This window comes from Anser brachyrhynchus (assembly GCF_964034855.1).
Source record: "Anser brachyrhynchus genome assembly, chromosome: 29".
NCBI classification, from domain to species: domain Eukaryota; kingdom Metazoa; phylum Chordata; class Aves; order Anseriformes; family Anatidae; genus Anser; species Anser brachyrhynchus.
The window spans coordinates 1,037,520-1,064,610 of NC_137722.1; the positions used below are offsets into that span (position 1 = coordinate 1,037,520).

Sequence of the window (27,091 nt, forward strand, 5' to 3'; positions counted from 1 at the left end):
AGCTCTTTATGCGAGGACTTACCGCTCAGAGACAAGCTGGCCCATGCAGCACGGCCTGGGAGACAGCTCCCCGAGCAGCACGGCAAACCCCAGCCCCGCTGTGCCAGGACAAACAGCCCCAGTCCCACAACGCGCCCTGCGTAAGGCAAATCTGCTGAACGCGCTTAATTGAAGCCGTTTGAACCTGGCCATGCCAGGGTCTCCTAGCTCGAGGAACCGAAGCGTGATGAGGTTAACGGGAGCGGAGCTGCTGGAGAGTTCCCCCAAAGCATCGGAGTGCCTGGACGTCCCCTGGCGGGGTGCTGGGGTGCTTTGTCCTGGCCTTTTAGCCTGGCCACGGGAGGAATTGAGACCTTTTCCGTGCCCTGCGAGCGCACCAGGAGGCACTGGGAGCCTTGCAGGAAACAGCACGGTGTAGAGGATACAAAGTCACCTTCACACACAGCTGCAGCACGACCCCAAAGGTGTAAAGCCGAGCTCCTGCGCTTACAGAAACACGAGACCTCTCATTTTTCTGACCCCCAGCCGACGGTGGGGGCAAAGCCTTCAAAGTTCGCATCCCCGGCACCTTTACTCATTAAGCAGCAGCAGATGCAAATACAAAGCCAGCCCTTCCCATCATTACCGATGCAGAACGTGGGCGTTACTGACAGATGAAAAAAGCACTCGAAAGAAAAAAAAATAACCCTAAAATGAGAAAAGAAGGAAAACATGAGTAATCAGTAGGTTCCAGGTTCCACACAGTTCCATGACTTAATTCATCGCTTGTGTACGGTTATTGTTATTCATCCTAATTAGAGGCAACGACACCCGTCCCTTCTGTAAAGGAGATGTGTCCATAAAACGCTCTGTTTAAGGTTTGGATGTGAAGTACTTCACATTAATGGAAGACAACTGAACCCTTATCTAAACTCTTAGAGTAATAAAGGAGTTAGACTCAAATCAATCACCGAGGCTAAATAAAGGCTCACAAGGAAAGACTCGAAATAAAAAGACAATTTCTCCTACTGAAACAAGAAGGACTGCTTCCTGCAGCACAGTCCCCTGTTTTCCTGAGACGTTTTAAGCGTATTCAGGGATGGGGCTCCTGTTACTTCCACGCTGACCGCACGGCTCCGCGAGGAGTAGCCCTGGGATGGCAGAGGTGTAATTAGCCCTGTTGTTCCGTCCGCGTAGATTGCTCCTGAAGAGAGTCTCACGGCTCATCACTGCAAACTATGATTTCTATTTTAAGCATACATTAAACTAATCCTTCTGTTCCACTTTGCATCCTGCTTGCTGACACAGCACCTCGAACGAGCGTAATGCCAGATAAGATTTTAATACAGTCTTTCCCCCATATTGTTATAATTTCTGTAAGCCGTGAAAGTTGAGGGGAACACACAGGCAACTTGTTCGCACTCCCAGCCCGCATCTGAAGCCACAGCTCCGCCACCAGTCTGCCCAGTGCTCCCCACAGTGGGATCCCACCGAAGGCAGAACGCTCTCCCACCTCCCCGTCCGTGCTGTCAGGAGTCCCAGCCTACTTTGTGAGCCCACTGCAGGTGCAAGTCCTGCCCGAAAAGGAGGTGTTCGTCCTCAGAAAGCCCCCAGAAACGTCTACGCACCGAACGAGAGGCAGGCCTGGCGACAACCGAAGCTGCAACAAGGCGGGGGGGAAGGACGAAGCATCCTTATCTGAGCAGGAACGAATCAGTCAAACACAAAGCACGACTGCCGCTTGAATAAAATGCTTCTATTCAATATTGTTTACCATCAACAGATCCGTAGTTATACTCGGCTGAACAATGCACGCATACACCTTAAAATCTTTAAGCTTAACTCTCAAAGTAGGGCGTATTTTTCAAGAAGCATACAATGACATTACCTCACTGACTCACCCCGCTCCTTACAGGGCAGACCTCAGCTATCTCAGCAGCCAGATACCACGAAGAATGTTTCCAAGCAGCTTGGGGCCACAGTCACACAAAATTCTTTGTACTCGAGGCATTTTGATAAAAAAAAAAAGCGAGCTGTGCCAACAAATCCGTAATATGCATATTAAAGAATCGGGGTACTCAATCCATAAAGTGGTAGTGGATTTAATATCCACAGAGTTACTTACATAACGTAGGAAACTTCACTGTAAAAGCAGGGAAGTTTAAGCTATTAGAAGCTTTTTAAAGATTAGCATGATGTCATAGCCAGCCATTCTAGCAGAAGGGTTTAGAAGAAAAAAGTTTGCAGCACTACATATTGCAGGGTCAGGCTACAATGGTCTCTCAGTATCACATGAAACAAGTTTCAGAAAATACAAGCAAAAGCTTAAGAGCATTCATCAAACTCTTCTTCACAAAAGCATTGCTTCATATTGTATTTTGAGTGACCTAAGAGGATGTTCTTCAATTCTTTGTTATCACGGAGCACCCAAAACCAAACACCAGATAGAGTTATCACTTTAGTTAAATGTTTACAGAAAGCGTATCTGAAAAACATTTGACAAAAAAGCCACCACCAAACAGCGAGCATTGGACGTTTAACTACAAACAGCTTGCGTTAAGAAAGCTCTACCACCGCCTTTTTGAAAAGGCTGAGCACCGGACACCAAGGTGGGCAGCTCAGGGAATGAATTCCTCATCTTCAAAACTTCAGGGCTCCTTTACACGCTGCACGTTCTGGGACAAAGTGACAGAGCAAAGACCGGTGTCGCCGCAGCCTGATTTTTCATGAATTTCCATGCTAAGGGAGATGACTGCGAGCACGGCGCCGACGACGCTCAGCGCCCTGCTGGAGCGAGGGCATCTGAAGATGGGCGACACGGAGCTACCTGCTCGGCAGCCTCCGGCCTCGTCCCTCGCCCCACGGCTCCGCGGGGGAATTTACGACAAAGCTGCACGGAGAGCGGCGGTTTAGGCACCAGGAAACAAAGACGTACCCGTGCAAAACGGGAAACAAATTCGCTGGGTTTTGTTCTCGGCAGAAAGCGCGAGCTCTCGTCCTGATTACGGCTAGGCAAAAGAACTCAGGGAGCGAAGAAACAGCTGCTTGTGCCTCCGTCGTCCACCCTCAGCTCCTCCGAGCCCCCGCCCCAGGACCCCAGGCCCATCGCCCCGCAGGGCATCGCCTCTGCCAGGACACGGTGGGGGGGGGCCGGGTCGGGTTGGGTGGCCCCAAATGACGCCCGCAGGCAGGGCCCTTCCTTGCCCCGCTCCCCACAGTGGGCACGGGGCCCCCCGACACGGCCCGGGCCTCCCTCGTCAGCCTCCGCTCCGCACACTGGGCACAATCCCGGCCTCCGCAATCACAGGGCCTCCGGCACACAACCACGCGCCCGGCTCCTCCATAAGGAGATTTCCCCCACCCCCGGAGGCTGCCCCCACACAGGGAGACCCCCCCAAGCCTGCTTCACACCAAGAACCCCCCCTTACGCCCCCCACAAAAACACACAGACCCCCCCATCACACCGAAGACCCCCATACATACACGAAGTACCCCTCGGAGCTTCCCTCACACCAAAAGCCTCCCCAAAACACACCCGGAACCCCCCTCATCGTACCAAGAAACCCCCCCCAGCCCCAGAACACACGCAGGGACCCCCTCATCGCACCGAAGACCCCCTCAAAACACACACAGAGACCCTCTCATCACACCAAAAACCCTCCTAAAACACACACTGAGATCCCCCCCACCACACCGACCCCCCCCCCCAAAACAAAGAGACCCCCCCCATCACACGGAGGACCCCATAACCCACATAGGGATCCCCCCATCACGCCAAAAACCCACACACAGCCCCAAAACACGCACAGAACCCCCCCCTTCACACCAAGACACCCCCTTCACACCGAGAACCCCTCTAAAACACACACGGAGACACCCCCAGTCGCACCAAGGACCCCCCCCACACCCCCAAAACACCCACAGCGGCTCCCCCCATCACACGGAGGACCCCCCCCAAACACAAAGACCCCCCCCCCCTTTCACACCGAGGACTCCCCAAAACACACAGAGAAACCCCCCCTTCACACCAAAAACCCCTCAAATCACACACACGGACCCCGCTCCACACCGAGGACCCCCCCCAGGGACACCCCCACCCCATCCCGCGCCCCTAACCCCACAGAAGCCCCCCGACCCCCCCACCCCACAGCCGCCCCGCACCTTCCGACAGCTCCAGCTCCAGCTCCGCCAGCTGCTCGCGGACCTCGCGGGGCAGCGAGGAGACGCCCGCGGCCGCCGGCTCGGCCATGGCGAGAAGAAGGGGACGGGGAAGGGAAGGGGGGAAAAGGGGGGGGGGGAAAAAGGGGAAAGGGACCCCCGGCAGGCCCGGCCGCCGAGCTCGGTGCGGCTCCGGCTCAGCGCCGGGGGCTCCGGGTCGCGGGCGCGGCGGGAGCGGCCGCCACCTCCGCCATGCTGAGCCCCAGCGCCGCCTTCGCGTCACGGGGCGGGACGGGGCGGGAAGGAAGGGACGGAGCGGCCGCCAAACCTCGCTGCCGCCGCGCCCCCCGGCGGCACGGCACGGCCCGGCACGGTCCCCTCAGCCCCCCCGGGTCCTCTCGGCCCCGGTTCCGAGCCGAAAAACAGCCGCGACACCGCCCCCCCCCCCCCCCCCCCCCGACGCCCGCCACCGCCCTCCAGCCCCTGAGGGACGCGTGAAGATGGAGCGGGCGCTGCCGGCCCCACGCAGCGCTAGGGGGGGAGCGGGGGGCGGTTGGGAGGAAAATTTACCTCAGAAAGATGCGGTTTGGGGTAGGGAGAGGGGAAATTGGGTCAGGGAGAGGGAAAAGGCGGCTCAGGGTGAGGGGAAGCCTGGCCCAGGGCCCGACCTTCATCCCTTATAGAGGGGGAGTGAAGTAAAGGTAGCAGGTATTTCATGAAATAAAGGCGAGTAAAAGAGAACCCGTTCAGCATCACAACACAACACAGGCCAGCAAGAGCTTGGGGTTTTGGTGTTTTTGTTTTGTGGGGTGGTTTTTTTTCGTTTTTTTTTTTTTTTTTAAATCAGCTTTATTTTTCTAACTGTTATTTCAATTTCCCATAGCACCTTGGCAATGTCAAAAACAAATACAAATACATGTATTATCATTTTAACATTTAAAGCATGAACCTACTTTACACAAATTTTGTTTTGGACAGGTTTGACAACAGGAATATATACCAGAACAGACAAAGTATAGAAGCCAGATAGGTTGCTTTTTTCTCCTTTCACTGAAGCCCTACCACTTTGAAGAGAGATAATAAATGCCAAGGGGAAGCTGGATTCATCGGGGAGGAACAAGATATCTGTCATAACTTGAGCTCAATATATTATCTGAATATTTTGTATTCTATAAAAATTAGAACAAAAACCCTTTATGCACAGTCTGTTTATATTTGAAGTTGCATTTCTGGAAACTGTATCCATAACTGAAGCTCCATAAAAATAAACCTCTGGTTCTTAAATATAAAATTTTAAAGTTGTTACAGGTTAGTTTGCAGATGGATTTTGTCAGAAATAAGTTGCTTTAACTCCATTTCAAGTCCTCCCAACTGTACATTAAAAACAGACTCAATAAGCCTCTTGAAGTGCCTATGCTAAAGGCACTTAAGAGAAGAGCCAACTAAAATACTACACCAAACCAAAATTATGTACCATCCTAAAGGAAGCTCAGACTATATGTAATATATACACACAAAGAAGAGCGCGATAAATCATTCAGATTAATGGCAACAATCTTATGTTTCAGAAGGAAATATCAAAATTAGAAACAAAAATTCTATTGCATATCTGTAGTAATCAAGGATTTACAAAAAAACTTATCAGAAGCAATTTCCCCCCGAAGTGCATTTCTGTTGCATTGTCTGTAATACGGCGCATTTTACAAATTTAAAATATCATCTGTACATACCAGATATTTTACCCCAGGTGACCATTCACTTGGGTAACAGTAAAAATAGCGGACATTTTCAAGACAATTAAGCTGATATTGACAAAGTAGTAAGGCCATAGCTATTTAACTACAGTAAAGCATTGATTAAGTCACTTATTTGCTACTGATCTGCCACAGTATCATCTTTCTCTTCTGGTTAATAGAGTGGGTTACATTTTTTTTTTTTTTTTAAAACCTACTGCTAAAACTGCACCATCATACTGTGCCAAGCTAACTTTTTTTTTTAAAAAAAAAAAACAAAGCAGGAATGTAAGATACTATAAAACTAACAATTTTAGAAATCAAAAGAAATTTTGCACTTTTAAATTTTACTATCACATGCAAATAATTACTCCTCTTTTCACTCCCCAGCAGAAATACAAGAGAGTGGCCCAATCTTCTCCATGCACAATAATTTGGAAAAGAACTTAACTGGGGAAGTGTATTTCTGTAGCTAACAAAAAGTCAACAATTCTGAAAACAAGTCACAACAGTTCATGAAATTGAAACTTACATGTGATTTGCACCTTCTGGTATTTAATATCAGCAGAGTAGGAAAATGTGTGTTTACATCATGTGGTAAGCTACCAAGAAGGAACCACTGAGAACTGTTATTTATCATTTCAAGTGCGCTCTGAACACTGTTGCTGAACAAGGGGCAGTTTCAACTCTGCTGCTGCTGTGATACGACCAAAGTGAAACCAACGAGCTGCCCCCAGCAGTCAATCTGGCTCCCAAGTGATCTTTTTGTCCCTGTTTTCCCCAGTCAGAACAGGCAAACTTCACGGGGAGAGACGCAACAGCTTGCCCCAGTACGTTACAGGGATGAGAATTTAGCAGCTAGCCCAAGTTAAGTGTTTGCCATGCAATACGAGTACTGCAGGAGAACTTGCACACAGAACTATGGTTTTCACAGCCTTCATATTTACTTGGTTATTCCCCCCGACACACAAAGAATTACAAATTAAAAAAAAACCAACAAAACAGTATAAGTTGCAAGGGGGGGGGAAGGAGGGGAATGCTAATGTTAAATCCTTGCACACAGGTATTAAATAAATAATTATGAGTGCCCTAATTTGATAAAAGTTTGAATATGCTGGAAAAAGCCAACAGGTTTACAGACTTATTTGCATACACTGTACAAAAGCCATTTTCTGCTGCTGGAAAATGCACACCCAGGTCATACAAAGCATCCTTTCCACGGTCAAGTTTTTCCAATTACCGTTCAAGAAAGACTGAACTGCAGTTAATCCTTTTCCACATGTAGGAAAATGAAACAAGTTACATTTCACAATTGTTTTTAAAAAATTCTATCTTTCAGCACTACAAGGTTATCGTACGCACTGCACTGAAAGCGGACGCCTACACGGGTCACAGTTAGCGTGCCACCTTTTCCACGGAGGCCAGAGATCAACATCTGCAAAAGCCTCTTCCCAAGGAACTTCCTTGCAAACAGCAGCCAGCTGAAGGCAGCTGTTAGCATCCCAAAATGTATTCAACTTCGCAATGACACTGCACATCTATCTAAACATCTGTGACTATCATAGTTTTTTTTTCCAGTTTGACTGCAGTAATTGTTTATAGCCTTTAAACTGATTAAAAATTAACTCTGAAATTCACTGCTTTTCAGAACTTTAACATTTCGAAACACTTAAAACTTCTCTATCATTCCAACAAATGTAGCATTATTGAAATAAACGGAGAAGGGTTCTGTAAGCATCCCTAAACTGTAGATGTGATCAACGATTTTTTTTTTATTTTATTTTTACTAAATTAAAAAAACCTTCCAAACCTAGTACAGGTAGTCTAAAAGTGAGTAATGGTTTTGGTTGTTTTTTGCTTTTTTAATATATGTGTATATATATATATATATATAACATGCCTAGAAATGAACAGTTAACTGCATAAATACATTATATTGTGTTATGAATCAAATCAAAGCAATTGCCAAGCTGAATAATAAGTTAGAGAAATGACAACTCTGGCTTTATATATATATTTATAAAAATAGATATGAGTGTTCTCAAAGCAGTTGATAGAGAATGCCTACTGAGTAAGAAGTCGCCAAGGGTTATCTGGCTAAGAAATCAGAAAATGAAAAATTTCACAGTTATTTTAACTGCCACTTACATTCATTCTAATGGCAACACTAGCATATATTACTAAGATGTTTATGGTATATATCACAATTGAGTTTTCCAGTGTTCACAACTTACGACTTTAAATTTGTACACTTGCTATTCACTAAAAAAAAACAAAACAGAAAAGAAAAGAAAAAAAGGTGTGATTCTTACTGCTGGAAGCTACTTTTCCCTAACACTTTATACAGAACTTTGAACCCTGGCATGCTGATTTTGGCAGATTAATGCACTGAATTTTCCTATTTCAGTCATTATGGTAATCACCTTTAAACTTAACCACTTACTACAAAATAGTGTTGCAAATTTAGTCAGCATAAAGCTAGGCAAGATGCTACCTTTCAAGTAGCTTCTTTGAATACGAGGGTTTTTGTTTAATTCTTTACCTTTAGTTCCACTTTGAAGAGTTAAAAAGAAGTCAGTTGTTACTATATCAGCTGTAAACAATGAGCTCCCAGGACACAAACCCTGATTTCTAATATACAGCCATCCAATACCCTACTCCAGAACACAAAGATAGGTCAGTAATAACTACTCAAAACCAGACCTCAGTTTGAGCCTGGTGGGGCGCACAGGGCTCTGTGCCCAGAGTCCCCATCCCCAAGAGAGAATTCCACGTCTGCAGCTGGAATTCCAGGCTCTTTACCTGTGAAGCTAACATCGCGTACTGTGTAGCTGTCCACCAATCCTACACTGGGCCTGCCTCTGGAAAACATACCAAGATACCACAAAAGTCTGTGTTAGAGATTAGAGAAAGTAACAAGCAAGAAAACAAACGAACAAATGAAAACCCTATAAAGTTGCCCTCAAAAGGAGGCAAGGAAAATGGCAAATGAATAACTCTGACATGCTCCCTTCTGCCTCCTTCCAAGCGCGTATACAAGACAATTTTTGCTGTCCACGTGCTCTGATCTACAATCCAGTCTCCTGTAAAAAATATAGTTTAAAAAGCTTGCTGAATGAATTACTAGTAAGGTCAAGAGACTCTACTCCAAGCTGGAAACACAAAGTTTACTACAGTAGTACATTCAGTTTTTATCATCAGTGACTAAGTGATGACAACAGTATCTGGCTGCACTCATTCAACTCACACGCTGACCAAGCACCTCAGCTGCAGATGTGCTCTGCAATGCAAGGCCATTATGGCAGACGCATCATCCTACAAGCCAAGTGTTAAATAGGTTAAAAAAAACTTCTAATTTTACAGAAACGCTCATTTTTCAAAAAATAATAATCTCTTATCCTTTTCCTCCTACACCGAGGGACATGTTAATTTGTCAATTCATATTCTCTCACTTCGTCAAAACGCTAGTTTCGCAACCCCAAAACTGATTTCAAGCAGGAAACCCTCTGCAAATTAAAAACAAAAATACAAAAATTATAATCTCTATATTTATATTGATTGGAATCCTCCAGCATTTGTGAAATCACTTTCAGAGATGAATTTTGGGACCCTCCACAACTTCTCCATACAAGCCACACTCCAGTTCAGTATTCCCCTTCACGAATACTTCTTTCTCACAGTCTCCTTTGCTGCTTATTAGTCCACAGCTCCAATTAAATAGAGAGTAATTGGCTGGACAGCGTTACTTTGGTGACCGAGGTGGCACATACTGCTCCTTGCCGATACGTCGCGGTGCTCCCTGAGGCGATGATCTGCGTCCAAATTGGCGCCTCTGTTCCCTGATTTTCCCAGCAGCTCCCCGGGGAGGCCCGTTGCCTCGGAACCCCGAATAATCCTTCATTCGACCTTCAACCTTGTCATGAGGCTTCTCCAAAGCCTTCTCAGGTGTACCATTTTCTTCATTTTTGGCAGGGGGAACTATGTTGGTGCGAAGTTCCCTAAGAGGCTGAACAGGAACTGGAGGAGGTTCCTTTGGGGGCTTCTGGCAGACTTCAGCGTAACTTAGCTTGCGTGGCTCCTTTGGGACCAAGGGAGAAGAGCAAGGTTTACATACCAGAATACCCACACCGCGTTCTTCCACACTATTCCAAGGCCACATACAGGGGGTGATTAAGCCCCAGCTGTGGCCAACTGCACACCCGAGTGAAAGCTCCCCAGGTTGTCCACTCAGCCCCTGCTCCGGACCTTACCTGCATCGACACAGCAGGAGCCACGCTTGCATTAGTAGAAGATGAAGTGGTATTTGTCCTTGGCGGCTTTGCAGCGCTGACAGGACAGACAGACACGGATGGAGAAGTGTGGCTCGTAACATCTTTCTGAACAGACACTTCTTCCGGTTTGCTGTCTGGCTGAACCGTGCTGTTAAATCAAGAACAAGTTAACGTATAAGACTACTAACACAGAAATCGATGTTTGAGAAGATCTTTGAGGCCACAACTGCAGCTTTTGCAGAACAGAAAGGTTCAGCTTTTATTGCCACAATTTGTTATTTTCATCTAGTGGCATCTAGAGAAGCTACCTACCACAAACAGAGAAGGAAGGACAGACATTATTGCCACCTTGCAGGACTCCAGCTACAATCTTAGTCAGAACACTCAAGTTTTAATACTCTCAGTTTAAGTAAACTGCATACCTTAACACCACAGCTTCACTCTGACCTGATGAACTCGCACTTGTCACAGGCTGTTGGACAGTGCTGTGCGTCTGTTCTTCCTGAGCAGGAGTCGGACAGCTGGACAGCAACTCTTTGCTTTCCTGTACAGAAAGAGTAAGTTGCAAAATATGGAAAAAAATAGCAGATGCACTTAAATTGCTCCTCATGACACTACAAGAGAAGTGGGATATTTCCAAAGGCTGTCAATTATAGAAATTCTACTTCTGGACCATCAGCTCTAAACTAATCACCCTTTATATGGGTGAAACCTATGGATAAACCCCCAAATCAGTCTTTTATCACACAAATTATCAACGTCTAAGTTCCACCAGCTCAAGTAGCAAATTCACCTGGATACAGCCCTTGCCTAAACTACACACAAGCTGTTCCTACTTCAACAGCCAACAGTCTTCATTTGCCTGCTTTATGCCAAAACAGTACTGAGCTTACAGTAGTTAACTACAGATGCTTCAGGAAGCCAAGGAAATCCAAGAACAGAAAGGCAGAAAATGCACTTAATATGATGTACAGACTTAAAGCTGCACATTAGAATGCTTTAACACAATTCTTTCAGCAGGGGAGAAGGAAGACACAGCATATCCATGTTTCTGTTTGCATGCCAGAGATGAGCAGGTACCTTTTCTTTGCAGATTCCTTTAACAATGTCAGACATCCTGCTCTCCAGCACAGGCTCTCCTGGTATTTTTGCTGTGCTGCCAGGCAAAGGTGGGAAATTTGATGCTAGCAAGTCGAACTTTGGTGTTGGAGTCTTGGTTTCTACTGAAGGCTGAGGTCTCTAGAGAAAGAAAATGTTAACAAAGACATGACGTAGCACAGATAGTACTGAAAGCGAGTGTTGGTGAGTTTTCTAGAAGCACTGAATGCCCATAACACAATCAAGAATTTAAGGACTACGCCATTCCTTCAATAAATGCAAAGCCAATGCGCTGCACTTCACATAACTCCTTGCAATAAGGAAGTGGAACTTACCGAGATCCGGTCATCTTCTCGTCTTCTTCGACCTCTGAAAATGTTCCTCCTGTGAAGGCAAAACCAAGTCACTAAGTGCATTCATCTAGCTCAAGCACACGGCTGCACAAAAGGGACCCTGTGGCAGCGGGATTCGCAGCAGCCTACTGATGTTTCTCAAGACACAGTGCCGGGCTGTTCTCCATCTTCAGGAGGTCAAAGCTCTTATACGGCTGGAACACAGCCTACACGGGAAACAATTTCTCTTTTCTCTCCCCATGGAGGAGGTACCCTAAGCATTGTATCTGAACAAGCAGAGTGATAATTAGACAGCAATATTATAGAATAATATTCTATAGCTTCATACAAATAAACTTATCTACCTTGGTCTCTTAGTTTTTAAGTGTCTTAAATCTGAATTAATACACAGAAGATTAAAAACAGTTGATCTTACAAAGTTTAGGAGCATCAAATTCCTAAACTGAGGATTTGCTTATTATTTACACCAAGAAAAATACTGACTTTGATTCATCAACTGTTTTTATACAGGAGACTAATAAGTTATTCTGAAATAACGACACCTTACTATCTTCCTGTAAGGTATTTGTCAGAACTAACAGGCGTGCAGCCAAGCAGGAAACATTCACGCCCACAGTTGAGTATTTATCATGCTCCATGTATTTAGATGTCACTTTTCCCCGGTCACTGTTTACAGCAATATATACTGTGCTAATGGTTGATGATCCTTGGTTCAAAGTCACTTCAGCCTCCACCACCATGCCCCAACCTCATTGTTGTGTCACAGCAAATAAGCAAACAGAGGTCTTTACCTGCCCCTGCCAATGCCATAATCTCCATTCTGCTCTATCTGCGCGGTAGGAGAATCCTTCTGGGAATAGCCTTGGTCTTGGTGCCCAGTTAACGTACTGTTATGGCGCTCCATAACAAAATTCCTTGAGTTGGTTCTGTTCAGTGGTCCGTCCCCCATTGACACGGTACTGGCAGCAGCTGGACCCTCCACGGCATGTTCGGAGCTGTTTGACGATCGGAAGTGAGGCTTCACACTGCAGGACACACAGACAAGCGGCTCTGCAGTCCAGAGTTTAAAGAACAAGAGGCAAAGCTACCACCAACTACAGTTTGTAGCTGACAAGAAAGGAGAGGTTAGCACGTACTGGAATTTCCCCAGACAAGTCTTGGTTCCTGAACTTTCCTGAACACTTATGAAGAACAGAATCTGTTCTTCCTTACCTTCATCTACTCCTTTCATTCTAGTTCTCTCGCAACCTCCCTTCCTGTCAAGCACTGCCAGTACAAGAAAACACGGAGATCACTGCCTGACAGAGACCAAAGGAAAACAAAGGCCACAGAACGAGGGGAGGCACAAGAGCCAGCATAACGCAAACCTGGACCTGCAGCATGGGCACAGGGCTTTGGAAAGTGAGCTGGAGAACTAAGCCAAGCCTGAGGAACAAAACCTACTTCACCACGAGCAAAAAAATGAACTGAAACAAGAAGCTGGGAGTAGTCAGTGACTGAACAGGGTGAAGAAAACGGGGCAGATAAGGCTAGGGTAGCTGCGAGCCCACATCCCCAAGGGCCTGAAAGGCCGGGATCTTAGCCCCACTGCTCTTGTTATCAAACACCCACAGGACTGACTCTGCAGTTCACGCTACCTCAAACCTTTTACCCAGTTATTGATCATTCAGCATCAAAGCTGTATTTCCTTTGAACTGTGCATGCTCAGTGTTACTACTCGTTAAAGCTCAGGGTCTTACACAGAGAATTACCCAGAAAAACTCTGACCCACCAGAAAGCAGAACAAAACCCATCTTTTAATATCCCAGTACTGAGTGTTCAAATTCATCTGCTTTGCCAAAGACAACTTAAATTAGCTTTTAGATGGCTGGACATAAAATTATCAACAGTAGCACTGTAGGTTTTGTCACAAGGATGGTTTGATGTAGGTTTTCTCACAAGGATGTTGCAACAAATCAGGGCAAAATAAATATAACCAGCTTAAACAAATGTTTTGCTACAGACAAAAATCCAATATTTAACTAGTGACTGTCTGTATGGCAAAACAAATGAAGCTTAATGAGCCAGGGCAGAAACCTAAAAGCAGCAGCTGAACGAGCGTCTCTGAATGAGCTCTTCTGCAGTTCCAGAGACAATACACTGAACAACGATTAATTTATACTTGGCTCCTTTAAGCAGCAGTAAGAACCAGTTTCTAGGCCCCAATAAGGGCAAGTTTTCTGTCAGCAACAAGCACAGGGAAGAGAAGGTAAGCCAACTAAGTTCTCCCATTTTGTTCAGCTCGCTCTTAAAACGGAAAGGGTTCTCAGGTCTTCGTTCAGCCCTCAGATCTCATAATCTTACCCGTCACTGAGAAGGCCACAGTCTTATCTGGGCAGAAGAGCAAAGCAGAAAAGAGAAGGAAAGATAAGAAGGAAAAAAAAGAGCAGAGAGAAAGAGAGATGATGTCAAAGAGCAAAAAGAAGGAAAAGCATGAAGTGCAGGCTGCCCAGACAACTGACTGTTGGACCTGTTCTCTCTTAGCGCGATACTTGATCATCACTGGGCCAAACCTTCAGGGCTGTGCATCACTGTTACTTTGGCAGTCCCCTGCTTGCAGAGGAGTCCTGCTGAAGCATAATTCCTGTCTGCTTCTAGAACATGAAGATTTATTACTGCAAAAGCAGAGCTTTGCATGAGCACAACAGTTGAGCAAGATTAATAGGAAAGATAAGACAACCAAGACAGACCAGCAGAACCTGTACATGCTTGACCCTGAAGCCATAACTTCCCAATAATTGAAGTTTTACAAGTTAAAGTCTTAAAAAATAAAGTCTTAAAAATAACCCAATGAGTTTTAAAAGCTTAAAGCTTTTTTTTTTTTTTAAGCTTAACACAGATGTGATCTACAAGGCGACAGTGAATGTGGGGGCACGTCAAGACGTTAACCTTCAGGCACATACAACTTTTGCACACATTCAGCATCCACACTTCTGAGATGATCCATATACGTGAAGAGTTCTACAAGTTTTAAGTTCGGACACAGTTAAAGTTAAAAAAAAATCAACTTCAAGAACATCTTAGTTGGGAGCTGCACAGCTGTAACAGAATCAGCTGCCTCTTCTCCTAAGCAGTCGTACTACGAGCCTCAGAGCCTGTGTTAAGACACCGCTGAGTCACCACAGACCAAACTTCCAAGTTCATCCTCTGCCAGCTGCCACAAACCTTAACTGCATCACAAAAACATTCATGGAACTGGCAGTTGTCAACCGATTTCTCAAACGGTATACAAAACAATTCCCGTGCTACCAGCCCTCATGCTGAATACAGTAAAAGAGCTTGCAAATAAAACAACTTCCACCCACACAAACAGATTACTACTCTATTGTATTTACAGAGTACTGTTCCAGCAAATACAAAGCTGTTTCCTCCACCCCAATGTTTATATCTGAGCTGAGTCCTTACAGTTATCAGGAAAGATGGGGATAAAGCAAATAAATTACAAGTAACAGACTCAGCAGCAAGCAGTTTTAGCGTAAGCAGTCAGGGCATGCAACTCTCAGCTGCATAAAATGAATGGCTCTCTGCACGACTAATCACACAACAGGAAAAGCTTATGTTTGTGCTGCAGGAGTTTATAATCTGCGTGTAACAAACATAATTAGAAGTATTACCTTAAGAGGAAGTTATTTATTTGTCTGCAGAAATTCCTCCGAGACTTTTGCAGGAATTACCTTTGCTCTCTCCAGCACGTACGTCTGGTATTTTAGGATCTTAAGCTGCCACTTTTATTTTTATTGTATTGTATAAATCAAGATGAACGTCACACGTATTTAATAAAATATGTAACCAATCCCATTATGAGGCACTGTACAAGTGCAGAGAACACTTCAGGATCAATACTCAGAGTGAGTTCTCAGAGAGCACACAACTGACACAGCTATCTTACCGATTTCTATGGAATGGGCGACCTATACTCAAAGAAGCAGCATTTGTTTTATATGATCCTGGTGTATTAAAGCCATTCACAAATCCACCGTTAGGAAAGGGGGCCTGCAACAGACAGAACAGTTTCAATGGCTGAATTTAAAGAAAAACGTTTGCAAATACACAAGATCAGTTTCAGCAGTTATTCATCTCGTCTGTGTGTACTTCTATGCTGGGCTACTTTACCTAGTATATTTTAATCTTACTACTATAAAGAGAAAACCCCACCAGATAAACAGCCTGCAAATCTACTTCAGTGCCAGCCCTCTGGTTCCTGACAGAGCTACAAAGCTCCTCCGGTAACACCAACCGCTGGCTAATGGAATTCCACAACAAACTTTGACAACGGTAGCCACCCAACAGAGAGACCCACAGCCTATCTGACAGGTTTTATCAGGTCCCTGACCTAATTTTTCATAAAACAGAGGAATCTGACTAGAAAACCTGCCTACTCTGCAGCTGAAAAGCCCACACTGATTTGTTATCCCATTTATTACTGATGCTTTGGGCTAGCTCCCCTTGTTTTCAGCGAGTAGCAGCTGTTACTTACCAGTGGTGTTTCAAAGTAAGGTGCAGGACTTGGAGACCATGTTTGAGGCACAATGCTGTAAATAGAGTACTGCTGAGGACTATATACAGGCTGCATAAACAGTGGTGAGGCAAACTGTGCTTGTGTTTGAACTGGCTGAGTATAAACACTGGAATCTACTACCCGGTAACCATTCTTAGCAAAAAACGTGTTGATGGCTTTTATCCTTGCCTGTAAGATATCAATTCACATCACAGGCATTAGAAGGGAGACAAGGAGAAGCAGAACACGAAATCTTTATTGCCTACTGAAACTGCAACAGAAGGGATGTAAGGGGAAGTAGGTTGGTTACTGCTTACAAATAAGATCTGGTAAAAATCAATGCAGATTACATTCTTAGAATGTGCTAAAAGGAAGGATACATATGCTACTTTAGCTAGAGAATCTCTGAAGTTTAAAATAACACAGCTTTCTATGGCAGTAATTGTCCAGACTCCAACTTTGACAATTGCTCTCGCAGCACAACCAGCTGGCTTCAGCCTTATTTGTAGAGCAGCTAACAAACCAGAGACTCAGGATGGCAAGAGTCCCTCTCCTGAGCTCTGCAGACCCAGATTCTTGGGCAAGCAGAGAAGGGAAGACGAAACAAGAATGTATTTCGCACCTCCTGGGAAGCAGCACTGTGAATAACCGACTGTCACCGAATGGTAATTTTTCAAAGCTACTCATGACCTCATTCAAGTTAATAGCCTACAGAGCAAGTGTCACGAACTATCTAACCCACGGTTAATTCTTTACCTCCCCACTCCCATAAACACAAAGTATCACTTCAACAAACAGAATGTTATTCTGAAATCTCAAGTGAAACAGCCTTACCATTATTGGCTTGCCCTGAAAGGTTTTCACTTCTTCCCTTAAGTATTTAAATGCCTGCACAAAAAAAGAGTAACATTAGAATAACTTGATAAAACTGTACTGCTTAAAGGACTTTATATGTTTTAACATGAAATACTAGCAATGTGCTTCCCTGTTAGCCCAGGTAAATCAACTAACATTTCAAATTCAGGATACTAGATAGTAGTTATGGCTGGTGAGTGTAGAGGCAAGAAGAAGATGAGAGTTATAACCCTAATTTCTCAGCTTTTTTCTTATTAACTAGAATTTGCCAATAGCCTCTTAAAATAACAAAGGGGGTGGTGAAGAAATCAGTAAATAAACAAACAAGCCTTTTAGCTACAGGCAGCACACACACGCTTCTCTCGAGCAGGGCAAGTACCAATAACAAAGTAGAGATGTCATTGAAAGTCGAAGGCTGCCTTACCTGTTGGGCATCCGTATCCGACTGGAATGTAACGTACCAGTTGTTGTTGTGAGCAAACTCACAGCTTATTACTTTGGGGCAGTTTTCGTTTTTAAACAGAGCCTTAACCTCCTAGGGAAGAGAAAAAGTCAGGCAGTTAAGGGGATGTAGCTCAAGCTCCAAGCTGTAAGATGAACAGTAAGCCAACAAAACTTTGGACTCCAGCAAGTTTCTCTTGACCAGGAATGCTCTTTGATTCCCTTCAACAGGTCTGCAGAACAACAACTTGTCCTCTACCAGTTTATGAACTAAATAATACAAACCCGGTCTGCTGAGCTCCCCAAATAAAATGTAGCAGGCACAGCTGGTTAAAAATAAAAAAAATCAGGACCAGAGTAGAACTGGTGATACTTCTACATGAAAGAAGTAACAAAAAAAAAAATCAGACGATCAAGACAGTCTTCTAGACAACAATGATTCTAAGGAGTATTTCTAAACCAAGGCAACTTGACAGCTTTGCAACAATCAACCAGATTTTACATACAGGGCAAATCAGCTGTTCAGCATTTGCATTAAAAGAACTAATTAAAAATGCTAGTAGACAAATACCCTGTGTTACAACTTCAAAAAACAAAGAACAAAAATCATTCTGTTAGCCAAATATCAGTAGGAATTTTATTATCCTCCCTTCTCTGAACATAATGAGCTCAGCTCATATTGGGCCACAATGAATGAGAAATGTGTGTGTTTAATAACATATCTTGCTGCCAAAACAACCATCTGACTTCAAGTAAAGTTATCGCTGTGACAAAAATTCAGCCTGAATTCCAAACTATGCCCTGGACTGATTTTATTTTTGGATCTAAAAAGAGACCAGTGCAAACTTCATTGCAGAAAAGCCCAGCTAGCTCAATTTTCAGTGGAAGTTTTCTTAAAAGCATTTTTATGTATTAGAAAATAATAGGGAGAGGCAGCAGCAACTATTTTTTTTTTGTTATTGTTTGGCTTTTTCAACAGTGCATCCAGGCAGAGAAAAATACTTACGTGGTTTAACAGAAAAGTATTAAGAGTTTAATTAAATACCAGTTGACCTTCTAAGCAACACTTTCTGTTGCGGTTTGAAGCATTGCTGAAGACCCCTTCCAAAAACATCAAGAGGCTTTTGTTTCCTTGTAATTCTTACCTCTATAGGTGTCGTTTCAGGGATCTCACGGAGAATGATGATACATCGTTTGTGGTTTGGTCTTACTTTCTCCCCTGTCTCATCCACTTGTACCATAGGAGAAGCTAAAATAAAAATATAAAAATTGGCTTAATATTGAACGTTGTACATAGCAAAGTAAAATCTCTGCAGTACTAGACTTAATTACTTCTAGTAATTAGTATTTTTCACAGCGAATAGAAGAGCAGGCTTACTGCCTCCCAAAAAACCACTGTCATTGCTACCAATATCCTGGAGTGGTCTCTAACTGGAACAGACTTAGGAAGTTTAGTATAAAGCAAAACTAGAATTCAGGAGCCTGGAACAGCCACTTCTATACAAACATCCTTCGCTAGATTCTCTTCGCTATCTACCAGAAAAATATGCCATAACCAGCTAAGAGACTAGTACATTTTTTATTTAAAGTAAGGATGGATTCTTTGTTTTATTAATATAGATATCAAACAACCAAACTTACATCTCAAAACTTCAAGAATAAGGTCCATATCAGTTGTCAGCTTCTTAATACCTTCCATGTTAGCAATTGTCCATATTGGAACAAACTGATCGCTGTCCATTTGAGACATCAAGTAGAGGTCCTTTGAAAGATTCTCACTAAAAAGACATACATTCACTACTTCACAAAAATCACAAACTTTATTTACAGAAGCCTAAAAACAACAGGATAACCACAGGCTTAAATATTCACTAATGCTATTCGCAGCTACTCTAGCCAAAACATACTCAGATTTTTGTTCCTGGAAGAATTTCACGCAGATGAACAGAAAGCATAAGATAATTTTTTAAAAAATATGAAAATTATAGTGTTCTGCATGTCACTTTGTCTTAAAATCCTTTCCACAGATATCTCTTCTGGTAACACACAGTCATGCTGGATTCTCATTAGATGACGGGGACGTGTGGACAGGACTAACACACGCCACAGGGTTTCTGAAGGATTTCAGCAAATTTTGTTTCATATTGTGAGCAACTCCTTTCACTCACAGTTAACATTTTTATGATAACATGTATCAAGCCAAAAAAAGGAAATATTTGCTAAGTGTTTTAACAAAGGGTTCATACAAAGGGTTTATCAACCGTACCGTGAGAAGCAGAATTCAAGTTGTTTTCTCAAGCATTCTCTAATGTCTTCTGTGGACACAGCGGAGCTGCCTTCACCTGCAATTTATCACACTCACCATCAGATCTTAGTTTCACATTAAGAATACAATGCGAGAATGCATTTCATTGTACAACAGAAGTATGAATCCTTCTGGGTAATAAGGAGAGGAAAAGGTCATCTGAGACTTGCCTAAAGACAACCATAGTACACATTCCATGTTGCATCGTTCCTGTCAAAATTATTTGGATCCCATGGGTTTCACCTGCTTGGCCAAGTGTGATAGCTGGTTTGGATCTCCTTGAAAACATCTAAGCTTCTATTCCAAATTTTTAAGTGCAGCAGACATCATAAGGTTACAGATTCTTACTTGAATACTCACCGGACACTTCATAGATTTGGTATCCAAGATCTTCAGTTGCTAAGACAATCCCATTTGCAGCCGCTTCATCAACTCCCGTGCCATTTCTTGCAGCTTCACATGGTGTGGAATACATCACTTCATATTGCTTGCAGCTATCCTCTGAAATCTCTATGTTACCTGGCACAAGAATGTATCATCATCAGAACACCTACTATAAAGTTGAGCCTACTTCTATTTGAAAATGCCAACATTCAAGCAAATGCTCAAGAATGCTGTACCCAAAAGGCTTAGATCTTCGATGTCCCCTTTGTGCAGGATAGCACTTTCTACCTCTCCATTTTCAGGAAGATCTAGTTTGCACTAGGGTCTCTGGGCTAAGTAAATAACAGGATCGCGAAATTGCAAGATCCGCCAAAACCGGGATGATTTAAAATACAGGCTTTCTGCCTCAAGTTTCATATATTTAAAGTTCCTAAAAACTTTGAAAAACTGCTTTGCAGTTTCTACTCCAGTATAACCGCTACCGTGTGCCAGCTTTCAGCAAACCTTAGTGATCTACCAGGACTGTAAGCGGCCCTCAGAACTTACTTTCGTGTTCACTGGGTCAAGATTCCCTCTTAGCGCGTTACTTAGTCATCACCGGGCCCCTTGGCACTGGTACCCTTGCCGAAGGATTCCGTCCTAGCAGAGCTCTGGATTCCTTCTTGAGCTCCTAAACAAAACTTGAGTGGCCCAACCTCAGATCTGTAAACAACTATTTTTCCTGTCTACTGCTTTGTCACATTCGTTTCGTTGTTGCTACATCAGCACTAAGAACCTTAAGGACAAGAGCACGAGCTTTTTCCTTGCTGAACTCCTCCACTCAGCACTAACAGCAGACGACGTATCGTGACATCTCACCCTCGGGATGAGTCCCCTGAGCAGCTGCTGTGTCTTGCCACGAGTGCTCTGCGCCATTTGTTGGCGGCACAGCCTCACCGCTCCCTTGGGGTACTTCTTGCCACACTTTTGCGTTCGGGTTTAAGCCAGCACCTTTCGATGTTACCTGCTGAAGAGAGCAGAACACTTCCGTTAGGAAAAACAACCCGAAGATGCTCTGGGAGGCAAGCCAGATGACACGGGCGAACTTAGTGATTTCCGATACAGATCCACATCTCAAGTCCCTGCCTGGCTGTTAAGCACCTCTGTAATTTTTCATTAACCAAAGTGGGAAACTCCTTTGTATTTTCCAAGTATTTTATTTCTGCCCCATTAGAAGTGTTGCCTCCAACCTGCGGCATCTGACACCATCAGCAGAGGAAGCGGCTCGCTGTGAAGGGCTCTGGTAGCTCATGAGCTTTTAAGACTCGACTCTCATGATGCGCCACTCCCCCTTTCACCAGAAAGTGAAATTTTCCCTCCTCCAGACCCCCTTCCTAGAAAGGAGGCTTAAAAACCAAACCACAACAAAACCTACTACGTTCCAAGGCGAAGAAACCAATGAGTTACTAAATTTAATGAGTGACGACTACCCTAAGCAAGCATCGCCCACGCTGCTGCAGGAGCCCTCGTGAGATTACACAAGCGTTCCCTGATTTCCCCACGACTTCACCTACACCTCACACACGTGGAATGGTTTCGGTTGCAAGGAACCTTAAAGACCATCCAACCCCCTGCCACGGGCGGGGACACCCCCAGCAGACCAGGTTGCTCACAGCCCCGTCCAACCTTGCCTTGAGCACCTCCAGGGACGGAGGAAACGCGTGCTACCAACTTTCTTAAGCTTGTAGTCAAGGAGATAAACGCTTTCAAAGTGCCAAGATAAATATACGCACCATCACAGCCTGCTGGGGCGGGGAACGGGACTGTCCAACTTTAAGACTGGGCAACAAGGATCACAACTACGAGGGTAAACAAGACCGACACGAGAAAGCACTGGACTCCAGCCTGCGATCACGCCCAGGTGAACACTTATTTCTACAGCAAAAGATTGCGCCCTCCGAAGCCCCTTTCTGAGAGCTGCTGAGAAGCTCAAAGGCACTTGGGGCAAGGAGTCCGACAATCCAGCATCAGCGCAGAAAATAAGCGTTGTAATGGCTTTCACTGTGCCGTGATAAAACGAACGCCTGCCCCCCAGAGAAGGAAACGAGGCTTTTGCAAGAATTCTCCTTCCACCAACTCCTGGCTCCGTCCAAGCAGCTATCGCAATCTCTTCTCAGCAGCTTCCTTCAGACCCCGAAGGACGGCCCACTTCATTCACAACATTTGCTTGAATCCACGAGGCAGGAGTCACTAATTCCTGCTCCTATCTCAAAATTCACAAATAAGGAAGTTTGATATTTCAGAGTCCAGTCTGCTGGAGTCTGAAATCAAGGAGCGGCGGGCTAGCAGGCCTCAAGCCTAAAAGCAGAAGGATAAGGAAGCAGTTGCAATAGCTTTACAGATAATTTCTCTGCCAAGGTCACACCTAGTTCCAAAGCTATCTTCTACAAGGCCAAGCCCAAATCCAGCAACAAAAAGCCTCCGAACCCCAGAGAAGTTCAAGACAGTCACGACAGAGGGCAAAACACAGATGACGCTGTTTGCATGGCCTCTTTTGGCACTCGAAATCTCCCGGGCGTAATGAGTTTAGACCACGCCACGACGGAGTTTTCACCCTCTTTCATGAATGCTAGCAGAAAAACATAGCTGGGAACAGAAAGAAGAACTAGCAGCAGTTCAGTGTGAAAGGACACGCACATTTCCCTTCTTATTTCTCATTGCAGTTCCCCTCCAACCAGAAGGTAGAAGGAAAGCCCGGTTACGCGCTGTACCCACAAACTATCGCTGGTTGCTCCTGCGATGCAGCACACGTGCCAGCACGGGCACCTGCTTAAGAAAGCCACCAGATCCCATCTCCTGGGATTTACTTTTCATCACAGGAAAAGGAAGAGAAGACACATCCAGCAGGTGAGTCATTACTTTATAAAAATAAACGCTGCCTCGCTATCTTGTGTCGCACAGGCTGGTACCGGGATGGAAGGAATTGGAAGGGTTAAGTACAACGAAGTGAAACTGAAACATTCTAGGGAGATTACTGTGCTCCCGAATCAAATCAGAATTAAAAAGCAGCCTTCTGAGAAGGGAGGATGACGTTGCTCGCATGAGCAAGTACTGAAAGTCGCACATGTTAACGTGGAATTTCAGAAATCGCAGGTTCAAGTGCAAAGTTGCAAGAAGCGGAAGAGACTCGGGCTGATAAAGAACTGAAGGGACCTATTAATACAGCGTCTGAAATACACACCTGAAACACAGCGTGGGCTACTTCCTCTTTGTTCTAGAAACATTTAATCATACTTAATGCAATTCTGCAAGGCCCCGGCCCTGATGTCATGCAGCTTAACAGCAAGTCACCGGGGGCTCCGAGAAGGTGAAAAGTCCCTGATTTACATCAGCTTTTTGGAAATCCACCGTGCTCCGCTCCAGGAGCGGCGCCACTCTGCTCTGGCAAGGGGCTCTTCTGCAGAGAAGGCCAAAACCCCAATTCTTGCGTATTTCACTGAGGTTAGCAAACACCGAGGCCGTTCGATTGGCTGCAGAACAATCCTCCCAGCTGCTATCGGGAACTTTCATGGCGAGGTTAAAGCTTTACAGGGATACAAAGGTTAGGAACGCCCGCTGGTATCCATGAGCTGACCAAGCTGTCCTCCCCAGCCGAGCCTCGCTCTGGTTTACATCATTTTCAGCCGATGTGGATCAAAGATTCTCCTCCAAATTGACTATCAAAGCTTCTGCCTCATCTTGACAAGATGGCAAAGATGATTTTCCTGATTGTAACAGTCTCAATTACGTGTCACAGATTCAAATAAGCCAACACAAATGAAAATACTCCCTTTCCTTTAAAGCACTTTGTTTTAATGTGAACTCGAATCATCTTGCAACCAAAATCTTAAAGTTTGAGACACACTTCCCAGAGCAAACTGACTCTCCGAAAGGGGCTCTAAGTGAAAAACCAAAAAGAGAATTTAATAAAACTTGTGGTGTGGGAATCTAAACATTTTCCAGAAGGGGAAAATAAGCAGAGGGAACAAAAAAAAGAAGCGAGTCTATGGGAGGCTGGCAGAAAGGAGCCTTGTGCTGGCCGGGGGACACGACAGGTAGGGAAGCACACCTGCAGCGGACGCAGACGCGTGCTGCTGCAGCTACTGCCACCTTCCCAAAGCTCATCCAGGCTGTGAAGCGAGCCAAGAGGAGAGCCTGACGGCGCCAAAGCGAAAGCAACGCGCCAAACTCCTTCTGGTTTGGCTGCAGGGTATCCCGTAACAGCCTAGCACGCCGCGTGTCCCAGGTAACTCCCAAAACACGCATAAATAATCACAAAAGAATTCCTTTCGCTGAATGCGGCGTGGTTTCTCATCAGCCAGTACGAGCACCCCAGAACTAGGGGTGCCTCCTTCATCCCTGGGGAAAGGGATTTGTCTGGAGACAATGCCATACTCACCTGGGTCGCTCACTGAGCTGCGCCAGCAAGGCTCCGTGCTCCCCCCAGCCCTGGGTTTCCCACCGAAACACTTCGCTAGCAACAGTTCGGGCAGCGTTGAGCCCATCCCAAACACACAGATTCCAGTTTTTTCCCCAATAAATTACCGATATGGTCCTACTGAACTGGGAGCACGCACCGAACTGACCCACAGCTGGCACGGCCAGCCGCCACCAGGTCTGTTTTTCACGATGCTTTCACTAAAACTCCTACCACAGCTTGGTTATCAAATGCTAACAGTCCACTTGCCCTGGCTGCGAGCGAAAACCAACACCTACCCCAGATATTAACGCGCGAAAACCAACGGGCCTTACACTGTCACCTCCCTTCAGTAAGTTTTCTGAGCTAAGAGACTCTCGGGGCGAACAGAATTCCGCCCCTCACGCCGTGAAAAAAATCAATTCCCGGTCAGCACGTGCATACGGCAGTTAAGCCTCAAACATAACACTGACAGCTCAAGTCAGCCAGCTAATCCCCCCAAAAGCTTCAGGACTTCTAGATCAATCCTGTTCTGCAGCGTATTTTTCAGGCAGTCCCAAAGAACCGGAGATAAATGCTGGTGTTTCACGCGTTCGACTACAGCACTTCCCAGCACCTGGTGAAGAGCTCAAGTTCCCTGTCCTGGCAGGGAAAAGGCACCTTCAAAAAGTCACGATCGTTCCCAGAAGCTCAAAATTAAACAGCATTGACGTTCCCTGAGCGGAGATCACAGAAGTTAGCTCCCGATGCTATTGACAGAGAAGGAAGGAGAGCAAACAAAGCGACTCACACAAGCCATGTTTGTGTTTTTCACAGGATTCACCGAACCCCAAACACGCTGCCTGGCTCCGCAGGCCCCTGGCTCACTTCAGCTCCCTTTGAGCTGCCCAAGCCCCCTCCACAACCGCTCCACGGCGCTGAGCTGAGCTCAGAAGCTGCCTCCCAGGCCTGCTGCTCAGAGGCTCAGCTCCTCTCCACCGCGCTGGGCTTCAGCCGAGGCTGGCTGCTCGCAGCTCCTGGCTGCCGCCGGCACGGGGCCGCAGCTCGGATTAGCTCGAGGAGCTCCTCTTCCATTTAAATACTGGAAAACCAAATTCTTAAGGCTCGGCGTTCTGTGCTTGGGCCACCTCTGCGCAACTCCACTTGCGGAACTAAGGCAACGAGCTTAAAAAAAGCGCTCCCGAAGCTTTTTATTTAAACGTTCTTAGCGCAGAACGCCTTCGCGGGGAAGACCACCGCGGCAGGCCCGAGCACGCCGTTCGCAATCGCTCAGCTCCCCTCGGTTATTCCTCCACCAACGCAGCAGCTCTGTGCTTTGCACGCGACTTACGGCGAAAGTTTCAAGCCAGCAGCGGCCGGCGTTTGTCTGGCGAACACCGGGGCCGCTCCTCCAGAGCCCGGGGCCGATTTTGCGCTTCCCCAGACCGCCGGGAAGGCGGCGGAGAAGCGCCGGGAGCAGCGGCTGCGAAGCCAGGCCCGGAGCTCGCCTCGCGGCCGCAGCGCCCCGGGTGACCTCCGCGCCCGGGGACGCAGCGGCCGAGCCGGGAGCCGAGCCGGGAGCCGCTCGGGGCCGCTCCGCCTCGCCCGCGGCCCTCCCCCGGCCGCCCTCAGTCGCTTTCAGCGCGGCGGGAAGGGAATTAACGGCTTTAACGGGGGGCCGCGGCCGCGACTCCGGGCCTCGGAGGGGAAAAACAGCGGGGAGGGAGCCCCGGGGGGCCGTGAGGGGAGCGGGGCCGGGAGGGGGCCGCGAGGGAGGCCGGGCCCAGCCCCGCTCCGCTCCCCGCAGGCCCCGCTCCCCGCCGCCGCTTCACCTTCAGGGCAGGCCGCGGGGCCGGGGCTCCCCGAAGGTCACCGCAGCGCCTCCGCGCCCCCGGCGGAACCTTCCAGAGCCCCGAGCCCCCGTTATTTCCCCCCTCCCTCTCCCCCCCCCCTCCCCCCGGATTTGCTGTGTCAGCCCCGTCCCCTCCCCCCCACCCCCCCCCGGGCGCCCGGCAACGTGCGCGGCCCTTCCCCGCCACATGGCCCGGCCGGGCCGGGCCTCACCTCGACGAAGAGCAGCATCGTGCCTCCCCCGGTGCCCCGGCCGCCCCTGGACCCCAGCTCCCCGCTGCCCGGCGGCGGCCGCACCAGCGGGACGGGGACACCCGGGCTCCGCCTCCGCCCGCTGCTGCCGCCGCCAGGCCCGGCCCCCTCCCGCCGCCCTCCGCCCGCCGCCCGCCGCCGCCTCTTCCGGGTTCAGCCGAGCGCTTCCGGGCCCGCCGCTTCCGGGCCAGCCCATTCCGCTCCCCCGGGGGAAGGGGGAGGAGGAACCGAGCGCGCCGCCAGGGGGAGCCAACCCCGCTGCCTCCCCCCGCGCGGGGCGCAGTGGGATGCGCCGGGGCGCTGGGCGGGAGGGGGACAAAATGGGGGCGCTGTGAGGGGAGGGGGCTGGAGGGTGAAATAAACGGCCCCCAATTCTTGTCCCGGCTGAGCTGGCGTTTCGGCGTTGTGCTTCTCAGCCCCCTCGCCCCCCGGCTTGGCCCCCGTTTTCCTGCAGTTGTCT

General features: G+C 46.8%; 2 protein-coding genes across 5 annotated transcripts in view; both read right to left on the reverse strand.

Moving 5' to 3' along the window:
• Nucleotides 1-4,422, reverse strand: part of DIP2B (disco interacting protein 2 homolog B) — a 68,341-nt gene extending 63,919 nt beyond the window's left edge. For all 3 annotated transcript variants that reach the window (XM_080570751.1, XM_080570750.1, XM_080570749.1), the window contains exon 1: nt 4,141-4,422. In XM_080570751.1, the coding sequence (XP_080426877.1) occupies nt 4,141-4,228 (88 nt within the window). In that variant the 5' untranslated portion in view covers nt 4,229-4,422. The remainder of the gene's footprint in view (nt 1-4,140) is intronic.
• Nucleotides 4,423-5,010: 588 nt separating this feature from the next.
• Nucleotides 5,011-26,756, reverse strand: LARP4 (La ribonucleoprotein 4). 2 transcript variants are annotated; one of them, XM_080570757.1, is made up of 16 exons: nt 26,593-26,756; nt 20,973-21,117; nt 20,091-20,249; nt 19,692-19,767; nt 19,067-19,203; nt 18,571-18,674; nt 17,409-17,519; nt 16,964-17,017; nt 16,109-16,318; nt 15,521-15,624; nt 12,384-12,617; nt 11,575-11,623; nt 11,222-11,380; nt 10,564-10,685; nt 10,121-10,289; nt 5,011-9,948 (listed from the first exon to the last, which is right to left on the reverse strand). In XM_080570757.1, exons 1-16 carry the CDS (start codon nt 26,608-26,610, stop codon nt 9,613-9,615), a joined length of 2,187 nt encoding a protein of 728 aa, XP_080426883.1. In that variant the 5' UTR covers nt 26,611-26,756; the 3' UTR covers nt 5,011-9,612. The 2 variants fall into 2 exon arrangements, with proteins under 2 accessions (XP_080426883.1, XP_080426882.1); XM_080570756.1 differs by having other exon boundaries at nt 20,973-21,120.
• Nucleotides 26,757-27,091: the final 335 nt, after the last annotated feature.

Bases quoted from the DNA above. Each gene is read 5' to 3' on its own strand.
- LARP4 (XM_080570756.1), bottom strand. The intron at 19,204-19,691 runs GTACGGTTGATA...ATGTCTTTTTAG, and splicing joins CTTGAATTCTGCTTCTCACG to TGAGAATCTTTCAAAGGACC. The intron at 18,675-19,066 runs GTAAGTTTGGTT...TTTTTATTTTAG, and splicing joins TATTCTTGAAGTTTTGAGAT to CTTCTCCTATGGTACAAGTG.